Genomic DNA, 18,557 nt, shown 5'->3' with positions numbered 1-18,557 from the left:
GTCACTACTTAGTCACCACCAACTTAGATTTTCTATTTGTTTTACAGTAAACCTGGTAAAATTTGAGGTACTTTTTATATTAAATTATTCTTCGTTCATTGACTCACTCTACATGTAGATTATTTATGCATGAGTCTTCTTAATAAATGGTGGAGGCATGCAATAGAGATTATTTTAACAACAGAGAATGCAACAGGGTTTTTTTTAACCAGAGCCGATCATATGGTCAAAGACTTATGAAACATTTCTCTTGATCCCTAAATTCTTTTTTTTTTTTGGACAAAATCCCTAAATTCTTAAATTAATACATAAGTCTTATGCCTTTCAATTTATAAATATTTTTTATTAAAATTTATTTTAAAATTGCTGTAGTTCTTTAAATCTTAGGGTTGGTTCTGATTTGAATCCGTAGAAAACGGCACGACAAAGAACAAATGACAAAAACAAGTTGGTAATAGTGTAATGATATAACAGTTTCAGTAATAAGAAAATTGTATTTGAATATTTAAAGCTGTATGTTTTATAAATTATACCGTTATATAATAGTAGTTCATTTCGCTATGCTAAAAAGGTTTTGTTTTCTGTAGCAGCAGCAAAAAGGGTTCTAGAGCATGAAATTAAGGAGCAAAATGGTGTGTCACTTGCTGACCATGGAAGTGCGGCGTCACTTAGACCGACAGTAGTCAAATAATGCAAATACCATACAAATTCGTCTCTACACTTTAATTAGATTAGCCTATTTTTGTAACATTGTATTAGCTAAAATGTTAAAGTTTATATAATTTCCTACTGTTTTAGAAAAAAAAATACTATCTCTTTATTAATTAATGTAATACATATTTAAAATAACGATAAATTAGTTTTTATTTATAATTTTTGTATTTGGGAGTATAGTTACATTATTTTGTAGTAGCTTTTTTCTGCCAACGTTGACTTCTTATCTAATCCTTTTTTTGCTGTTAAGTTCATTACTTAACAAAAGAAAGCTTTTTTATGCAGCAACAAAAAAGACGTTATATGCAAAAAAAAAAAGAATTAAAGGAAATAGAAACTTGCAAAGCTGTAAAGTTGGCTTATGATCTGTTTTTAGTTGAAATGTTTAACATGTTTTGTACTAATTCTTATTTAATCCAGTTGGACCAAATTGATTTTCTTGGTGTAATCTTTATTGGTGATAAACAAATTTCTAGCTGGTCAGAATTTATTTTGTTCATATATATTTTTTTCCTTTTTTCTTTTTGACATCTTGCTAATTTCATTTTTTACAGTTACGGATTAACTTTTTTTAATAAAATCTGATGATTTATGGACTAAATTGTTTAAACGAACTAAAGGAAAATTCAACCAAAACACTAAATTTAGTGTTAAATAACATCATTTTCATATATAAATACCTGAAATCGTAAAGTATTTGTAATATTAAGTAATAACTAGTTTATTTGTAAATCGATGCACATACGCTATAGTTAATGCACAACCCACATATGCTATAGTTTGTAAATCTGATTTTCGTTCCGTTTTCTTATAAATGAGAACGAAATTTCAAAATATAAAAAGACAGTCTAGCATTTTTGAACATTCTTATAATTGGTAATTTCATATTACATCGCTACATATATAGTTCGCTGTTTTAGTAGTTACTAATCAGAAAATGGTAAGAACTAATTAACAATATCAAAAAAAATTATCTGTTTTATACCAATATTATTACTATTTTAATCTCTTTTAACTATTTTGATACTGTTTACCATTTTGTATCCATATTTACCAATTTGTATAATCAATAGAACCATTCAAAAGTTGTGGAGAACTGTTTTCATGAAGTGTTCTTAATATTCGTTATAACATACATTAATAGAGCCAAGTTACACAAAAACATACTTTAATCAATCACAACCAAAACTGGCAACATATGAGTTATATAGTATGGTCCCCAGCCTTAAGACTATGTCATATCAGATCATAGGCTTTTAGACCTATGGAATCCACCGGACTTTGGTGCAGTATCAGTTAGTTTTAGCTTAAACATTTAACTAATAACTAAATTTTAACCTGTGATTAACTACTAAACAATTTGTTTAAGCCGATAATAGAAGAGGCAATCTGAGTCAATGGGAAACTACATGGAGACACACCACCCCCCTCTTTTTATTACGTAGCTATATCAAATAGTTTGTTTACCAACTAACATAGGTACTTACTACTTTTTTTTGGTCAACACAACAGGTACTTATTACTTAAACAAGAAGATTATAGCTTTCTCAATATGCACTAATTAATAACTCTCAATTGTGTTAAACAATGTAATTGACTAATTTCATCTCCAACAAAACTCCAATAATAATATTAGAGGTGATTGGTTAGACTGTAACTGTAAAAAAATTGCTCTAGAATTTAATATGTATGATTTTTTTTATTTAGCTGCAAGAGATATAACTTTAAAATTTATTATTAGAACAATATATTTTCTACAGTCAAAAAGATGAAATTTTAGAAAATGAGAATTTTACACCTATTTTTTAATTTTTTTACTGTAACTTTAAAAATCAGTATAAAAAACGATTTATGATTTTAGAGATTATAGATAAAACTAAAGTTAAAGTAAATTCTTATAGTCCAACCAATAACCCCAATTATCTCATCTAATTTATTGTTTTGATATTGAAAACCTTTAAGCAAAAAAAATTATTGTTTTGTAATTAGTGTTATACCAAATTTTGAGGTAACACTATTTATCATAACAAACATTTATATAATATATTTTTATTTTCATTTAATAATATAGTTATATTAGTGTAAATAGTGTTAATTATTAACTTAACGTTTGTTCTTTCTAAAAAACATTTATATAATATATTTTTATTTTCATTTAATAATATAGTTATATTAGTGTAAATAGTGTTAATTATTAACTTAACGTTTGTTCTTTCTAAAAACCTAATATTTCTTCGACTCTTTTTGACTTGTTATTTTTCAAAATTAGATTATGGTTTCTTTTACAAAGTTGGAATTAACAGAATAATTAAAGCAAAGTTGCACGCGAGGTGAGGCAGACCCGTGAGTCAGATTTTTCATGTGGAGACAGAGTGGCAGTCACGCACGTGTCACATGTCTTTCATGTAATTTAAAATCTTCAAAAAAAATTAAAAATGTTTTCTCCCCTTACTATTTTAAAACTCATAAACAGTTGTTAGTAAAAAAAGTCATAAAAAGTACCATAATTGCAGCATTATACACGACTGCTGAAAAAGAAAAGAAAAGGAAAAGGAAATATTCGTTAAAATAAAATTAATCCTAAATAAAGGGAAGAGGGAGAGAAGTCTCTTGAAAAAAGGAAGAGACAGAGCGGTACGAGACTGGGGGTCCACGTCAGACGGTTCTGTAAAAGTTTTAGATTCTGACTTTTGCTAACATGCACACTTTCAGCCCCGTAAGAAAATACTAGGCCTAGGCATTCGGATCGTCAGGTCGGATTCGGGTCGGGTCCTTTCGGGTCCGGATCTTTCGGGTCTAAGAGTTTAGGACCCGATAGGGTAATTTCAAATTTTCGGTTCCGAGTCGGTTCGGGTCGTGCCGGGTCGGGTCGGGTCTTAGATAGTTAGACCCATTCGGGTAATTAGAATTTATCGGTTCGGATTCGGTTCGGTTTCGGGTCGGGTTTGGTTCGGGTTCGATCTAAAAAAGACCTAAAAATACAAAAAAATATCTGAAAATATTTATATATCCGAATATATTCAAAATTTTATTCAAAATTTGTGTTTTTATTATATTAAAATGTGTATATATACTAAACTATGCGAAATACAACAACAATTCGTTGTCTCCTAGTGGTTGACTCCCATATTCTCTAGACAAATAACCTGTCTTCGATTCTCCCTTGATGCATTTTATTTAATTTACATTATTAATTCGGGTACCCATCGGGTTTCGGGTTCGGGTCGGGTCGGGTCCAAGACCCGCGGATCCTCTACAACAAGACCCGATAGGGTAATTTGATCGGGTCGGTTCTTACCCGAACCGGGTTTTTTTGGATCGGTTTCGGGTCGGATCTTTGGATCCGGGTAAAATGCCCAGGCCTAGAAAATACTACAGCTGTATTAAAAAATTGCTGTCATCAAAGTGTTGCTTTACTAATTTACGCATAATAAAACTAAGGTTTCTTTGTATTATTCAATCTGAAATGTTCGTTTCTCGTCACCTTTGCTATGTACGTAGCTTTAGTGCATAAACGTGCACAAGAGCAGTTTATGCTAAATGTTTACCTTTATTTATTACTAAAAGGTCGCCTCTTGACGTCCCTTTTCTTTTCTCAACATGTAATCAACTAGCTTAGAGCATGAGCTTTGGAGGTTCACCAAATTTTTTTAATATTTTTTTGTGGGTCCATGAACAGTTATGAATCCGAATTTGTAGTTTTCTGCATTAGTGAATCCGAAGAAGGAGTTCATAAGAATAAAATAATAATATTTTTTTTTATTTTTTTTTAAATTTAAAATTATTCAGAATACATGAATAAAATATTAAAATATATTATAAAATTTATGAAAACATTTTATTCAACCTATGTTTTAGTTTTGGAGTTTAAGTTTTGGTTTGTGTTTTCAAATGTATAAAAGCTATGTTTTAAAATTTTATGTTGTTTCTTAACTTAAATTCAATTCATAGAAACATTTTGTTCGATGATCAGTCTACGCATTCAACAAAGGAATTAAGTTCGAGAATGTTTAACTTAGGATAAAAGTTCACATAGAAAAACCATTCAAGTTTTACAAACCGAAATACATAAGTTGATAAGTTGCTAATGAAACAAAAAGAAACAAGTTAAGATGATAGAGAGGAAAGACCGCAAAAGAGCCATCTAATTTCGTGAGGTAGAAGCAATGCTACCTGTAGAAGAAGAGAACACAAGTTAAAGCAGAAGCAAAGTAGTAACATTGAAGATATAGACAACACAAACAAGTCAAATGAGAAGACTTACCATCGATTCTGCTGAAGTGCTTGATCAGTAGTTCAGTACACTCCTTCCTTTCCGGACATACACACAGTAATGGAGTTGTCGTCCCGTCTCCAACCACGTTGAACACAAACAAATCTCCGTTGGTGCATCTGTTATCACGACAGAACTTTCTCCACCCTCTGCTGATGTAATATGCGCCGTCTGATTCGCTAAATCCGAAGCGCGCAGTCCATGACTTTCCCTCCTTGTTGACAAGTTTGACCTCTTTGCATTGTTGGTTCAAAGCACCACACCTCATAGCTTCCACAGGAAGAAACTACAAACACATACATAACATCAGCCAAGAAGCAGTACTAGAATCACACAATAAATAACTAAATTTTACTCACCATTTTGTCGTCCTTTTGATTTGTAGGAGTAACCTCAGCCAAGAAGCAGTAGTCGTATGAGAAAGTAGGAGCATCATCCGCGTCGGACCACAGAATCTCACAACAGCTAGGACCAAAAGGAGTCACATGAAAGACCATGTCTCCTTCGTGTTTGAAGATGACAATGTCACCGATTCGAAGATCATGTGCTTCGGTGAACTCTTTCCAACCTTTGGTGAGTGTCCTGCCTTCTCGGATCACCTCCCAAATTTGATCCGAAGCGTCCGATCTTAGCTTCCATGGTTTATTGATCTCAGCCCCTTGTATGTGTTTTGAGTAGAAGTCAAGTGGTATTGCGACGCTACTTTGAAAACCAGGAAGAAGAGGCTTGAAGAAATGAGGTTCTCGGGGAGTTTCCATCTGCAACAATCGAGTTCCAATTACATGTATTAATCGAGTTCCAATTTAAAAAAATCGCATCAAACTACTATAGACCACACAAGACCACAGAACAATTCGAAAAGAGCCAAGTCCGGTTATATTCATGTCCTAAATTAAAACCCCCTTTTACATTTCGAACCATTACACGAAACCCCCAAATCGAAATGAAATCCATGATAAACGAACCCTAAAAAGAAACCGTATGTCGATTTTGACCAAGAAATCGAAACCCCCTTCTCGATTTCCCACCCTAAGACGAAACCCCCAAATCGACTTCCTTAACCTAGAAACCTCTCGAGATCAAATCGAAGCTATCTCGTCCTCGGAGTGATTGAGACTCACCTGAGAGCGTTTACGAGTGACTCCGACGATGAATTGATCGAGAAAATCTCCGGTTCTGGACCCCGACACGAAATCGCCTCACAGACGGAGAAATCCTAGATTTCGAAGAGAGAAGGGAAAATGGGATCTTTCACGCGAAACCCATTTTTTCGCAGTCAACCCGCGCGATCGCGTAGCCACTCCCTCTGCGCCGCGTGGCATGACCCCGTATCATACGGGCTCACTTGGAAGACCCGGTTCACGGGTTAAAACCCATTTATTCATTTCTTTTAATCGATAAGGCCTATGATACCGAGCCCATGACTCTCTCATAAATCCCCGATGCGGGTGGTCTTAATACCAAAAGAGTACAAGAAAATAACACACTTTTATGAGACTTTTCCACGGCATAACTTATTGTTTGAACCTTTTGGTTGAAAACATAACTCTATTTTACAACTGTTGTAATGTCCATCGCTTTTATGCCAGCTTACAGCAGTTAGGGCGAGCATCAATTTGACATATCAAATCTCATCACCAGAAGAAAGCTCTGCCGCGTGGGTTTAGTCCGGGCCTATGTAGGTTGCGTGTGAGTCGTGAAACCTACGCACATTTTGGCCAAGTTTGTATCTGCCACTGACTCGTGGATTTTTTGTAGAAGAAAGCGTTCAAATTCACTTCGTATCGTCATTTGGTTAATTTTTAGTTTGGTTATTGTTGCACTTGTACACTTGGTTAATTTTTAGTTTGGTTATTGTTGCATCAAACGCACAACACATAACATTGATACTCCGCCACAGCATGAAATAAAGAATCACATATTTATTCAAAACTTAGTTAAAATTTAAATGCACTTTTATATCAAAGATGTAACTAGTCCAGACGTAGGTCCTTTATCAGATTTGTTTTTTGCTTAATCCTTTATCAAACTTCTGAACATACAAAAATGCATTGAGACAAAAAAGAAGGTAGATTGGAACGACATGGTAATAGCTACTAAAATTAAAAGTATACATAACAAAAACGTAGCCATCTTGAAAGATTTGGATAAATCTCCAAAGGGATGGCAACTTGGCTCACTTCACAATCTGACATCTACCAAAATCGACCAAAAAATGGTCCACCTATCACCCACCGTATACATCTCTAAACACAATTCCAATTTTTTAATACTATCATAAATTTTGGCTAATTATAGAAACTATAATATATGATGACACGAATTAACACGATTTTATCAACACTAGAAAGAGTTATATATGTTGACAAAAAAAGAAAGTCATATATATATATATATATAGTTTAGCGGAGAAGTGGTCCCGTGAGGGCAGAGAGTGGTCTCTTGCTGCATACAAGATTCGACCACACCTTTTTCTAACACCGATTCGACCACACCGTAACCATATATTCTTTCGTATCTTTCACTCTCACCATCTTTTTTTTTGTTCAAATCACTCTCACCATCTATCTTTTCTTTATTTCCATCATCCCATGTACCCCAACAATTATTTCTTTTTATGGTCTTTTCACTGAAAACCATAACTATTTTTGGGGTTAATTGGTAACAGTACTCGGAAGAGTTTTCTAACGAGAATAGAAACTAGTAAACGGTGACAAAATTACTACAACCGGCAATAAATAGTTGTATGATGATACTGTTTTCCGTACCGTTAATTATTTCCGTTTCTGGTCCGGGGGCCAACAAGTCCTTCTCTCGTTGTTGTTGTTGACCAGAACTCATACTGCACACCAACTAATATTCTAAGACAGTTTTTTTTTTTTTCCGCCAAAATTTTATTTGATAAACGGGCCAAGCCCACAGTCTTACAAAAATCCAAAATAAGAACGGGCCAACTTAAAAAACACAACAGGCATAAGCCCAAAAAGGTTGAGCCCTAGGCCCAAATGGAGGTGATGTCGGCGTTCTTCCTTGCGAACCGCAGCATCACCTCCGCCTCGCTCACCATCGGAGAACCACCCACCGATTCATCGAGCCACACCGGAGCTCTTCCACTCCATCCTCTCTTAACCACGACCGCCAAACTCTCGCATGCATCTAAATCGGAGAGAATCAATCGAAGCTTCGAGATCTCATCCACCATCGATCCGCACAACCATCAAAGAGAAGGCTTCGCGCACACATCACTCCTTCCATCGGAGCGCTACACTCATCCTCCGACGAGGTCTCATCCACCGCAACCGCACCGAGAACACTTAACTAAACCATAACAAGACAATCTAAAGGAGTGAAACTAAATCCTAGAGCGAACCAAGGAACCAGAGCCGGCGGCGCAAGACACAAGACGCCTTCACCCCCCGGAGACAAAGCCGGCAACGTTGGAACTGTAGGAGCCTCCACGTTCCGGAAGCTTAGCCGGCGTCGCAAAGCTAAAGAAGCCTTCACCAACCCGGTATCTTTATCGGCGATGTTAGAGATACGGAAGCCTCCACATCCCGGAACAGACAGAACCTGAACTGAAGATCTGATAATCCTACATCCTCGCCGTGAATCCAGAGGAAGACGAGTTGCCAAGAGCGGAGCTCTTCCCGGGACAAAACCCTAACCCAGATCCACCAGCATGTCGGAGAGAATCACAGATCCGAACCTACCGCACGAAGAAATGAACGAAATGAGAAGGAAGAGAGCCACCGGCGCCGGCACGCGCTCAGACGCGCAGCCGGACGCCGGAGCTACCTTATACGCGATTCTCTCTCTCTCTCTGAAATGTACTGTCGTAATGATAATGATATTCAATCACTTGTTAATTATTTCCGTTTCTGGTCCGGGGGCCAACAAGTCCTTCTCTCGTTGTTGTTGTTGACCAGAACTCATACTGCACACCAACTAATATTCTAAGACAGTTATACTCTTATAATCGTAACAACAAAGAATTACAAACAGTGTGTTGAACTATTGATGTAATGTTTAGATTTGGATTCATTATGCCTATAATTCGATTCCCTTTGAAAAGGATATCTTATGCCATGTCTTGGTATTAGCAACTGCTGCTCCCGGCTAGAGGATATTATTTGGGCCTTCCCGATTATTTAAAAACAAACAAAAGGAGTTTTGTAGACATTATGTTGTAAATAGTAACATAGTGTAGAAAAGCTGAGATATGCTTGTTTTTTTTTTTGAAAAAGTAAAGGATTAAAACCCGGGTCCATTAAAGACACAGACCCAGGGGTTAGGACTGAGATATGCTTGTTGTGTATGATATTACTCTTCTGATTTGCTTAGATTATGTGGCGTTAGCAGTATCAAAATCAACTAAAGAATATGACTATTTTAACATATTGTGGTGGTTAACATATATATACAATGGTAGAAACTGCGCAATAATTAATGTAGAAAATGATACTTTAGATGAAATTAAACTGACAATTATGTCACAATCTTGATAAGCCTATAACCGATCTTCTAAAATTTGGACGTTGTTCAGATAACCTAGTTTTTTCACAAGTTAATATAAATTAAAGGATTTTAAGAACTAATTAAGCAATGATGTTTAATGTTAACATCTTAAATGAACTCTAGAGATGTCTATATATCTTCTAGGGTTGGCTTCCACTTTAACACCTAAGAAGATGTCCGAGTCAGCGCATTAGTATGATCTACAGCCACTTAAAATTGATCAACTGAACGAAATATGTTGTATGCTTTACTCATCGTGACGCACCGTATTACGTCATAAATGAGCTAGAATTAGCAATAGTATTATACTTTGTTCTAATTACTGTGATAGTATATACATAAGTATCATGTGTTGTCATCTCTTGCACTTAATAGATGGAGTTGTATCATGGAATGATTAAACAGGTCAAGGAGAGGATATGTCGAAAACCGAGCAAATGGTTGGGATAAATATATAATCGTAACATATACTTTCAGACAATGCATGACATACCCTTAATTATAAGTCTGGCCATCAAATCTAATTTTAAAGTTGATCGATGGCAATTTCACTACATGGGGACAATAAATTGAATTGGGTGGCAAAGAACATTATGAATACGGTCACGCGACCAAGAATTTATGAACAATTAAGTTGTAGTATCACATTAAGTTGTAATATGTTTAACTGGCCATATAAACCGAGAACCGAACTCGATACCGAACCGAACCGAAGTTTACAAATAAACGAACGGTTCCTAAATTTTTAAAACTGAAATCCACAACCGAACAGAGAACATAATGGATAGTACTTGAATATCCGAATACAGTTTATATTCCAAAAATAATGTTATATTTAATTTTAACATTACCAAATATTCTAAAAACATTATTTATACACCAACTATCCAAAAAACCAAGATTACCCAAATGTTTTTTTATCTAAAATATTTAAAATTATTTGAATTACACTTAACAACTGAATCACTCAAATAATTCTCAATTAAACTATTAAAATTTATTCGAATTACTCAATTTTTGAACCTGAAAACCGAAATAATAGAACTGAGACTGAACTAGATTTCATAAATAATAAAACGATTTCTATATCTCTAAAACCGAAAAACCGAAAGAACTGGATCGGAACCGAACCGAAAACCAAACACCCTGCTATTATGGGATGTTCTCTAGCTCACGATTGGGGTTTTGCCTTGAATCTTCCGGGATGTTCCTACAAACACCACCCCCTGACGAACTTATGAAAGAAAGGAGATTCTGGAGGATTTACTTCACTTTAGTGAGCACTCATGTAACCATAAGCCTCTCTCCACCCATCTCTTGTCAAAGTGTAGGCACTTTAATTAGTAGAATAGAGACTGGTATTGAGAATCGTTTTTAAAAGAGTCAGGCACTCTAGTAGAATAAGATTAGATTGAGAATCGTGTAAAGTGCGTAGGAGGTGGTAAAGATAGCATATGACATGTATATTTATAAGAATGAGTGGATTAAGAGATGTGATTAGTGAATTGAAACTTCAATAGCTGCGGTAAACCATGGATTAGGCCTAAAGGATTTTGTTTTGGTTCAGATATGAGAGGAAGTAGATGGAGGAACTTAGGAACAAAGCAGAGAGTAAAGATGAAAAAGCTAAGAAGACTTCAGCAGTTGGAGGGTCAAAAAAAAAACAGCTGAAAAGAATGTGACAAAGAATAGAACATCTACTAGAAGACAGTGACGATTGACGAAGCTCCTGGTGAGAGACTGAGAGTCATTGACTTGCTGCTTCCCAAGCTTCGACAAGATTGGCTAATATGTAAGTCACGTTTGTTTCTTTCTCTTCTTAAAAAAGATTACAAACAAGAGAACATATTGGTTTTCTCTTCTTAATTGTATATATGATGGACTTGTTCTTGTCTCATCATCAGTGCATAGCTTTTGCTCTAGCGACATTGCAAAACAAGACAAATTCGTTTTATAAAAAGCCAGACTCTTTGTTTTGGTTTGTGTAGTAAAAAACAAAAACAAAAAAAAGCTTACAACTTTTGACTTTGAAGGTTTATCGCAGATTACTCGTGTTTTATGGCAGTACCATCTCTTCTCCGCCGTTCGCCCACCGTGTCGTCTCTTTGGTCTTTCTCGACCCAATGTTTTGTCCGACGAACAGCTTCACTCTCTCTTCCGACAGAACCTCCTCCTGTCCCCAAAAAGATCCCTTTCTCCGTCACAACTCATGGCGTCACGAGACAAGACCCTTACCGTTGGATGCGGAACACAAAAGACGCAGCTTTCCTCGACCACCTCCACCGCGAGAACTCGTACACTCAAGCTTTCATGTCTGACACAGAGACCCTAAGGCGTGACTTGATCTCCGAGATGAAAACTCGCATCCCCGCAGAGATTGTCACTCCCCCAGAACGCTGGGGACAATGGTTCGTCTCTCCCTCTATATATAACTCGAATTGAGGCAAAAATGAGCGATCTTTATCTATTAACGTCACTTGAGCAGGTTATACAGACAATACATCCCCAGAGGGAAAGAGTATCCTCTTCTCTCTAGGAGACTGGACAAGGCTGAAACAAACTGGCTCTCTGTTCTTGATTGGAATCAAATTGCTGAACAGTTTGGTAAGTTAAGTTTATTACTGATTCCCTTAATAATCACTAAGGCTCTGAGCGGTGCGGAACAAGTGGTATAACTACGGTGCGGTTCTAACAATTATAAAAAAGTATAGATATGATGTATGTAAAGATTTTTGTTACTGTGTTAACTGCGGTGCGGATCGTAACATTCATATACTAAGTGTTGAACTTACTCTCTCTACTTATAGGTTATGTTCACGTTGGTGTTTGTCGTGTCTCACCTGATCATAACTACCTCGCCTACACTGTTGATCCTAAGGGCAACGAGCGTTTCCTTCTCCAGATTAAGGATCTTAGAAGTGGTTGTTTGGTTCCGAGGCTGGAAGTTGATGGAGTTGTGAGCTTGGCGTGGGCGTTAGATGGAGTCAGCTTGTTATACACTGTTGTTGATGAACATCAAAGACCTCACAGGGTTGTTGTTACAAATGTTGAATCAGACGGGGGTGGTGATACTGTGGTGTTCTCTGAAAGTGATTCTAGTTTCTGTGTGGATATTACGAGTACTAAAGATGGAAAGTTTGTTACTATCAATTCGAACTCGAGGACTTCGTCCGAGGTTTATATAGTAAATGCGGAGAAGCCACTGGCTGGTTTGCGAAGGGCTCGTGAGAGAGTCCATGGTGTGCAGTGTTTTCTTGAACATCGCAATGGATACTTTTACATTCTTACCAATGCTCCCACGGATGCAGCTAGTGAGTGGTCTGGTGAAGGGTATTATTTGACTAGGTGTCTAGTGGAGGAAGTTGAATCATCGGAATGGCAGGTTTTGTTTGTTTATAATTATTCGTAGATTGTTTTGGATATAGCCAACTGATTTTTTTCTAGTCAGGTTGTTTTCTGTCCAGATGATGATGTGGTGATAGAAGATATGGACATGTTCAATGACTATCTAGTGCTTTTCCTCAGTAAGAAAGGCTCACATATGATATGTTCCATTGATATGCCCTTGAAAGCAAACACGAAGGTATCTTAAGATTTGTTATTAACATACACTGTTTAAGCTGTTTCTTACTAAGGTTTATGTTATTTTTGTAGCATATGGAGGATCTTAATCCCTGGTACTTTCCTCTTCCAGCTGATTCATGCAGTGTTGCACCGGGCTCAAACCACAACTTTCAAAGCTCAGTTTACCGAGTGGTCCTTTCATCTCCTGTGGTATATATATACACTTACTTTAAGAAATGGTTTCCTCTATTTGTTGTAGCTTTGATGCCATTAAGATAGTTTCTTTGCATTTGTAACTGCAGATTCCTGACACTATCATCGACTATGACGTGCCAAGAAGATTATTCTCAATCGTCCATCAGGAGGGTAGAGTTACAGATGATCTTGATAGTAGTACGCCATGGTACTCGGCAGATCACTCTACAGACAATAATGATAGAACCAGTGAGGGAATGCCTGAATGGGAGGAACTATCTGATGCTTATGTTTGTGAAAGGCAAGAAGTTTCTTCACACGACGGAGTTGAAGTCCCGCTGACAATTCTGTATTCCCGAGAAGCATGGAAGAAGAAAGAGTCACCGGGGATATTGATAGGTTACGGTGCATATGGAGAACCTCTGGACAAGAGCTGGTGCACAAATAGATTGAGTATGCTTGATCGTGGTTGGGTAATTGCCTTTGCTGATGTGAGGTCAGTTATTAAAACCATATCATGTGATATTATGGTCTTTGACATGATAATAAGAGTTTCATTTTTGGCTTCAGGGGAGGAGGAGGTGGTGGGGATTTTTCATGGCACAAATCAGGAACTGGATCTTTGAAAGTAAACTCAGTTCAAGATTTCATCTACTGTGCGAGGTATCTAATGGACAAGGGATATGTGCATAGACATCATCTTGCTGCTATTGGTTACAGCGCAGGAGCTCTCCTTCCAGCTGCAGCCATGAACATGCACCCAAGTCTATTTCAAGCTGCCATTTTGAAGGTTTAGAGCATTACAAATGTGTACATAATAAGCAAAAGCTCATATCATATTAATGTGGTACAGTGGTGGCAGGTTCCTTTTGTAGACGTCTTAAACACATTATCAGATTCAAACTTACCTCTCACACTTTTGGACCATGAAGAGTTTGGTAACCCAAACATCCAAACCGACTTCCGGTCCATCCTTAGCTATTCTCCATATGATAACATACGCAGAGATGTTTGCTATCCGTCAATGCTTGTCACATCTTCGTTTCATGACTCAAGGCAAGCTGTTCACATTATATCCTTAAATACACATGCATTCCATTTTTTTATATAAACCTGAATTGGTGTGATGTGTTGTGTTTGAGTCAGGGTTGGAGTATGGGAAGGTGCTAAATGGGTGGCTAAGATACGGGAGAGTACGTGCCATGATTGCTCACGAGCTGTGATTCTGAAAACGAATATGAGTGGTGGCCATTTCGGTGAGGGAGGTCGCTATGCTCAGTGCGAAGAGACTGCTTTTGATTATGCTTTTCTTATCAAAGTCATGGGTTTTCACAACAATAGATAACAGAACTGATTTTTGGTAGAAAGTCAGTTTTAGAGACTGGAAACATGATTCAAGAACTTGAAACAGAATCTAATATTCCACAAGAGATTGTATTTGATAGGTTACAATGATGAATGATATGCAGAAGATAATACAAAGTCAAAACCATGAAAACGTAGACTCTACTAACCATAATTTATATATCTTAACACGATTATAGAATGCCCCTAGAAGCCGAACAAACGTACACAAAAGAAGATATTTGCCAATACATTTATATATTCCAGAGCACTGGAGCCTAAGAGAGATGTTACAGTGTTTTCATCCGCTTATGAGCATGTTCAGATTCTCCCTCACCGCTCCTTGATCGTGTAGCGCCTTCAATATCAGAGGAAAACGGATTCTGCACTTACAAAAATGTATCAAGATCATGATATATAGTTCTTCTCATGCTAAACATGACCTATTTCGAAAAATGAGAACCTTATTGGATGGATCGTTATGCGTTAGTCCTTGATTAGCTCGCTTCCCAAGATCGATCTGCACGGAAAGTTTAGCATGCGAGAGATCAACGCCTGCGTTCTGAAGTGCTTGTGTTAATGAGCTCAACAACCTATTCATACCACAAGTAACGTACACATTAATAAGAAGCCAACACATAAATTGCACCGCCTATTGCGAAAAGGTAACAGAATCAGGTTTTGACTCACTCATGGGAGTAGGCAGTAGAGATGCTAATGGTTCCACCTTCAACAACCAGATCATTATTACTATGGCCTGCCCCATCACTTGTTGCAGGGCATTCATTATTAGCTTGTTCACCGTGTACCAATGGATGGTGGACTGGTTGTACAGGCGGTAACTCCTTGTCGTCAAACTCAGGTTGACTTTCTATTGGTTTGTAGACAGTAGCTCTTCCTTGGTCAGATTCAACAGGGTTTAGCATTTCTGCAACGACTGCAGGAGGTCCGGAAAAGGCTACAGAGTTTTCTTCAAACTTTCCAGGAAATGGTATCACAGGAACAGATCCATTAGCTAAACTCTGAACTCGCCAGTGATTATTCCTCTGTTCCAAACAGGATAACGTAAGAAAGACTTTCAGGTGAAAAGTGTCTTGCAAAATGGCATGGAAATGAAAAGAGTCAAGGAACCGACATGCGCAAAAAGGGTATAAAGTATCGGAAAAAAGGAGAAAATGTTACCCAAGGAGTCAACTTAGTTGGTTCCTGACCCCAACCAGGATATGATCCTTCATACTTTTGCACTTTCTCTTGTAAATACTGAACGTAATCTATCACCTAAAATGGCATACATGGTATTAAGAAAACATAGATCTAAGCTCACAATATAAACTTGACATATATACCTCTAAAAGGAAGGAAGCAGTATCTCTCTTCTGTTCACTGTTGGGAATGATCTCTCTCAAAATCTGAAACCTGACAAGAGATTCATAGATTCAGCACTCACTCATAAGGAAGACAAAGCAAATATGATAAAATGTATCTAATCTAACTCCCATAAACTGATTTATAGCAAAATTCCCAAACACTACCGAGTCCTAAGAGAGTTTTAGTATCAAAGAAAGAAGCTTGCGTTTACTCCTAAACATCGACCTCACAAGATCAGAGCTCCACCTCCCTAAAAGCTTGAGACTTTTTAAACAAACCTTTCATTGATTTTGCTTCTTCTCCGCTGCTCCGTCACCGAATGCTTAGAACGTATCGCACTAGCCTTATCATTCTCCTTTACATCTGCTTTCAGAAAATTCAAAACACACCGAATCAGAGCAAACCCCAATAGAAATGCAAATCCCATGGAATTGGATCGGAGAAATTACCTCTGCTCGCTGCGGCGGAGTTACTGTTGTGGGAAGAAGGGCCTTCGCGTTTGGAGCCGAAGTCTTCTTCGCCGTAATCGTCCTCCTCTTGATTTGCTTTTCCGGTTCTCATCTTCGTCGTCGGAGTTTGTTCTTCCTCTTTCTTCTTTTGCTTTCCCGTCGACGACACGAGCCTATTGTTTTTTTGGACTCTGCGGCTCAGCTTTGATTCTCTGCAGCAGACCACTCGTGAGCTCACCTCTATTTTTGGCCGCACGTTTGCTAATCACGACACGTGTACGAGCGACGTTTGATTCTCTGTTTAGCCCAGTTAATGAACCGTAAATTGTGCGACACGTGGGCTTCACGTGATAAGACGGGATTTTAACCAACCAGGATTCAGTATAAGGCCGTCCCGTGATGCACGTGGTCTCTTATGTGTCTGTTTTAGACGATATTTGTTTTTACTGGAACGGTAACATGTGATATGGTATTTTCGAAATTTTGAAAGCATTTATCCAATATGAAAGTAATTTTTTGAACAACTAAAACAATGAAAATAATAATAATCAACTGTTTGATGATTAATATAAGGATAGACTCTAAAGCACATTTTATCCAGTTTCCAAGTACCCTTGTCCTAATTAAAATTAGTAACAAATAGTCAAATACTTTTAAGAAAAAAACAAATAGTCAAATATCTATACTATATATTTTTTATTTATTTTGCTAATAGATGAAACTAACACATTAATGGTGTTGAAAATGGTTTTATTGATCTATACTATTATTTGCGAAGTAAATTTTAGCAATAGAGCTCTCACATTAAAAGTTAGAGCGGTTAATATCTATATTACCCTTAATGAATATATACATAATTAACTATATAATCAAAAACGAATTTCTATTAATAATATTATTATTAATTTAATAAACTATATAATCAAAAACGAATTTCTATTAATAATATTATTATTAATTTTTTAAAAGATAATTCTTATATATTTTGTTGTTATCTTAAAACATATTTTTAATTATAAAATTTAAAACCCTTAATGAATTTTATATATAATTAATTACATAATTAAAAACGAAATTTTATTTATGATATTATATTTTTTTAAATAAGATAATTTTTATATATTGTATTGTTCTCTTAATTTTTTTAATTATAAAAGTAAGGAAAATAACATATAAACAATTCATAATTAAATATCAATCAACTAAATTTGTATAAAGATATTTTAGCAATAGAGCTCTCACATTAAAAGTTAGAGCAGTTAATATCTATATTACCCTTAATAAATTTATATATAACTAACTATGTAATCAAAAATGAATTTCTATTAATAATATTATTATTAATTAAAAAAAACAATTCTTATATATTTTGTTGTTATCCTAAAACATATTTTTAATTATAAAATTTAAAACCCTTAATAAATTTTATATATAATTAACTATATAATCAAAAATGAATTTCTATTAATAATATTATTATTAATTTTTAAAAAGATAATTCTTATATATTTTGTTGTTATCTTAAAACATATTTTTAATTAGAAAATTTAAAACTCTTAATGAATTTTATATATAATTAATTACATCAAAATTTCATTTATAATTTTATTTTTATTTTTAAATAAGATAATTCTTATATATTGTGCTGTTATCTTAATTTTTTTTCAATTATAAAAGTTAGGAAAATAACATATAAACAATTCATAATTAAATATTAATCAACTAAATTTGTATAAAAATATTTTTTACAATATTTCTAATATGTGAATGTTTTCTTTTAAAATTTCTACACAATAATAAACATATATATTTTAATTAAATTTTTCGTCATATATATATATATATATAATTTGATGTTTGATTTACTTTTTTGAAAACATAAATAATAAGTTATTATGCTGGATTTTGAATTAATAAAAAATAAACTAATAAATATTTGTAAAATGATTAAGCCCGTATGTGCGGGTAAAACACCTAGTTTTACATATAAATTCTGGTTTTATGTGACTTATGTTTATCTCTCTAACCACAAAACATCCTTTTGGTGGATGATACAGAGACTGTTGTGAAATAAACTAAAACGGTGAAAACTGAAAAAGGCAACTGATATTTTGTACTTTATCGTGGAATAGAGT

At 35.5% G+C, this 18,557-nt stretch overlaps 3 protein-coding genes across 3 annotated transcripts; 1 reads left to right on the top strand and 2 right to left on the bottom strand.

Annotated features, from left to right (window-relative positions):
* Positions 1-4,708: 4,708 nt before the first annotated feature.
* On the bottom strand, positions 4,709-8,189 carry LOC125576193 (B3 domain-containing protein REM7-like). Its single transcript, XM_048735612.1, has 4 exons — positions 8,052-8,189; positions 5,347-5,745; positions 4,979-5,273; positions 4,709-4,887 (listed from the first exon to the last, which is right to left on the bottom strand). The coding sequence occupies exons 1-4, from the start codon at positions 8,187-8,189 to the stop codon at positions 4,859-4,861; spliced, it is 861 nt and encodes a 286-aa protein (XP_048591569.1). The 3' UTR covers positions 4,709-4,858.
* A 2,087-nt stretch (positions 8,190-10,276) lies between these two features.
* On the top strand, positions 10,277-14,743 carry LOC106354051 (protease 2). Its single transcript, XM_022689126.2, has 9 exons — positions 10,277-11,910; positions 11,988-12,106; positions 12,310-12,884; positions 12,951-13,085; positions 13,157-13,276; positions 13,369-13,757; positions 13,832-14,051; positions 14,124-14,317; positions 14,408-14,743. The coding sequence occupies exons 1-9, from the start codon at positions 11,561-11,563 to the stop codon at positions 14,604-14,606; spliced, it is 2,301 nt and encodes a 766-aa protein (XP_022544847.2). The 5' UTR covers positions 10,277-11,560; the 3' UTR covers positions 14,607-14,743.
* On the bottom strand, positions 14,661-16,648 carry LOC106354052 (transcription factor BIM2-like). Its single transcript, XM_013793897.3, has 7 exons — positions 16,423-16,648; positions 16,252-16,336; positions 15,952-16,021; positions 15,788-15,883; positions 15,296-15,651; positions 15,069-15,198; positions 14,661-14,988 (listed from the first exon to the last, which is right to left on the bottom strand). Exons 1-7 carry the CDS (start codon positions 16,532-16,534, stop codon positions 14,896-14,898), a joined length of 942 nt encoding a protein of 313 aa, XP_013649351.2. The 5' UTR covers positions 16,535-16,648; the 3' UTR covers positions 14,661-14,895.
* Positions 16,649-18,557: the final 1,909 nt, after the last annotated feature.

This window comes from Brassica napus, chromosome A7 (genome assembly GCF_020379485.1).
Source record: "Brassica napus cultivar Da-Ae chromosome A7, Da-Ae, whole genome shotgun sequence".
Taxonomy (NCBI): Eukaryota; Viridiplantae; Streptophyta; class Magnoliopsida; order Brassicales; family Brassicaceae; genus Brassica; species Brassica napus.
The sequence above is the reverse complement of the archived record's forward strand: the minus strand, read 5'-3'. Positions and strand labels throughout refer to the sequence as shown.

Bases quoted from the DNA above. Each gene is read 5' to 3' on its own strand.
- LOC106354052 (XM_013793897.3), bottom strand. From the start codon at position 16,534: ATGAGAACCGGAAAAGCAAATCAAGAGGAGGACGATTACGGCGAAGAA. The intron at 16,022-16,251 runs GTTTGTTTAAAA...ATCTCTTGTCAG, and splicing joins AGAAGCAAAATCAATGAAAG to GTTTCAGATTTTGAGAGAGA. The intron at 15,199-15,295 runs GTGAGTCAAAAC...TGGTATGAATAG, and splicing joins TCTACTGCCTACTCCCATGA to GTTGTTGAGCTCATTAACAC.
- LOC125576193 (XM_048735612.1), bottom strand. From the start codon at position 8,189: ATGGTGGATGAGATCTCGAAGCTTCGATTGATTCTCTCCGATTTAGAT. The intron at 5,746-8,051 runs GTGAGCGAGGCG...CGATTGTTGCAG, and splicing joins CGGTGGGTGGTTCTCCGATG to ATGGAAACTCCCCGAGAACC. The intron at 4,888-4,978 runs GTAAGTCTTCTC...CTTCTTCTACAG, and splicing joins GCACTTCAGCAGAATCGATG to GTAGCATTGCTTCTACCTCA.
- LOC106354051 (XM_022689126.2), top strand. From the start codon at position 11,561: ATGGCAGTACCATCTCTTCTCCGCCGTTCGCCCACCGTGTCGTCTCTT. The intron at 13,086-13,156 runs GTATCTTAAGAT...TTATTTTTGTAG, and splicing joins CCTTGAAAGCAAACACGAAG to CATATGGAGGATCTTAATCC. The intron at 14,318-14,407 runs GCAAGCTGTTCA...TGTTTGAGTCAG, and splicing joins TCTTCGTTTCATGACTCAAG to GGTTGGAGTATGGGAAGGTG.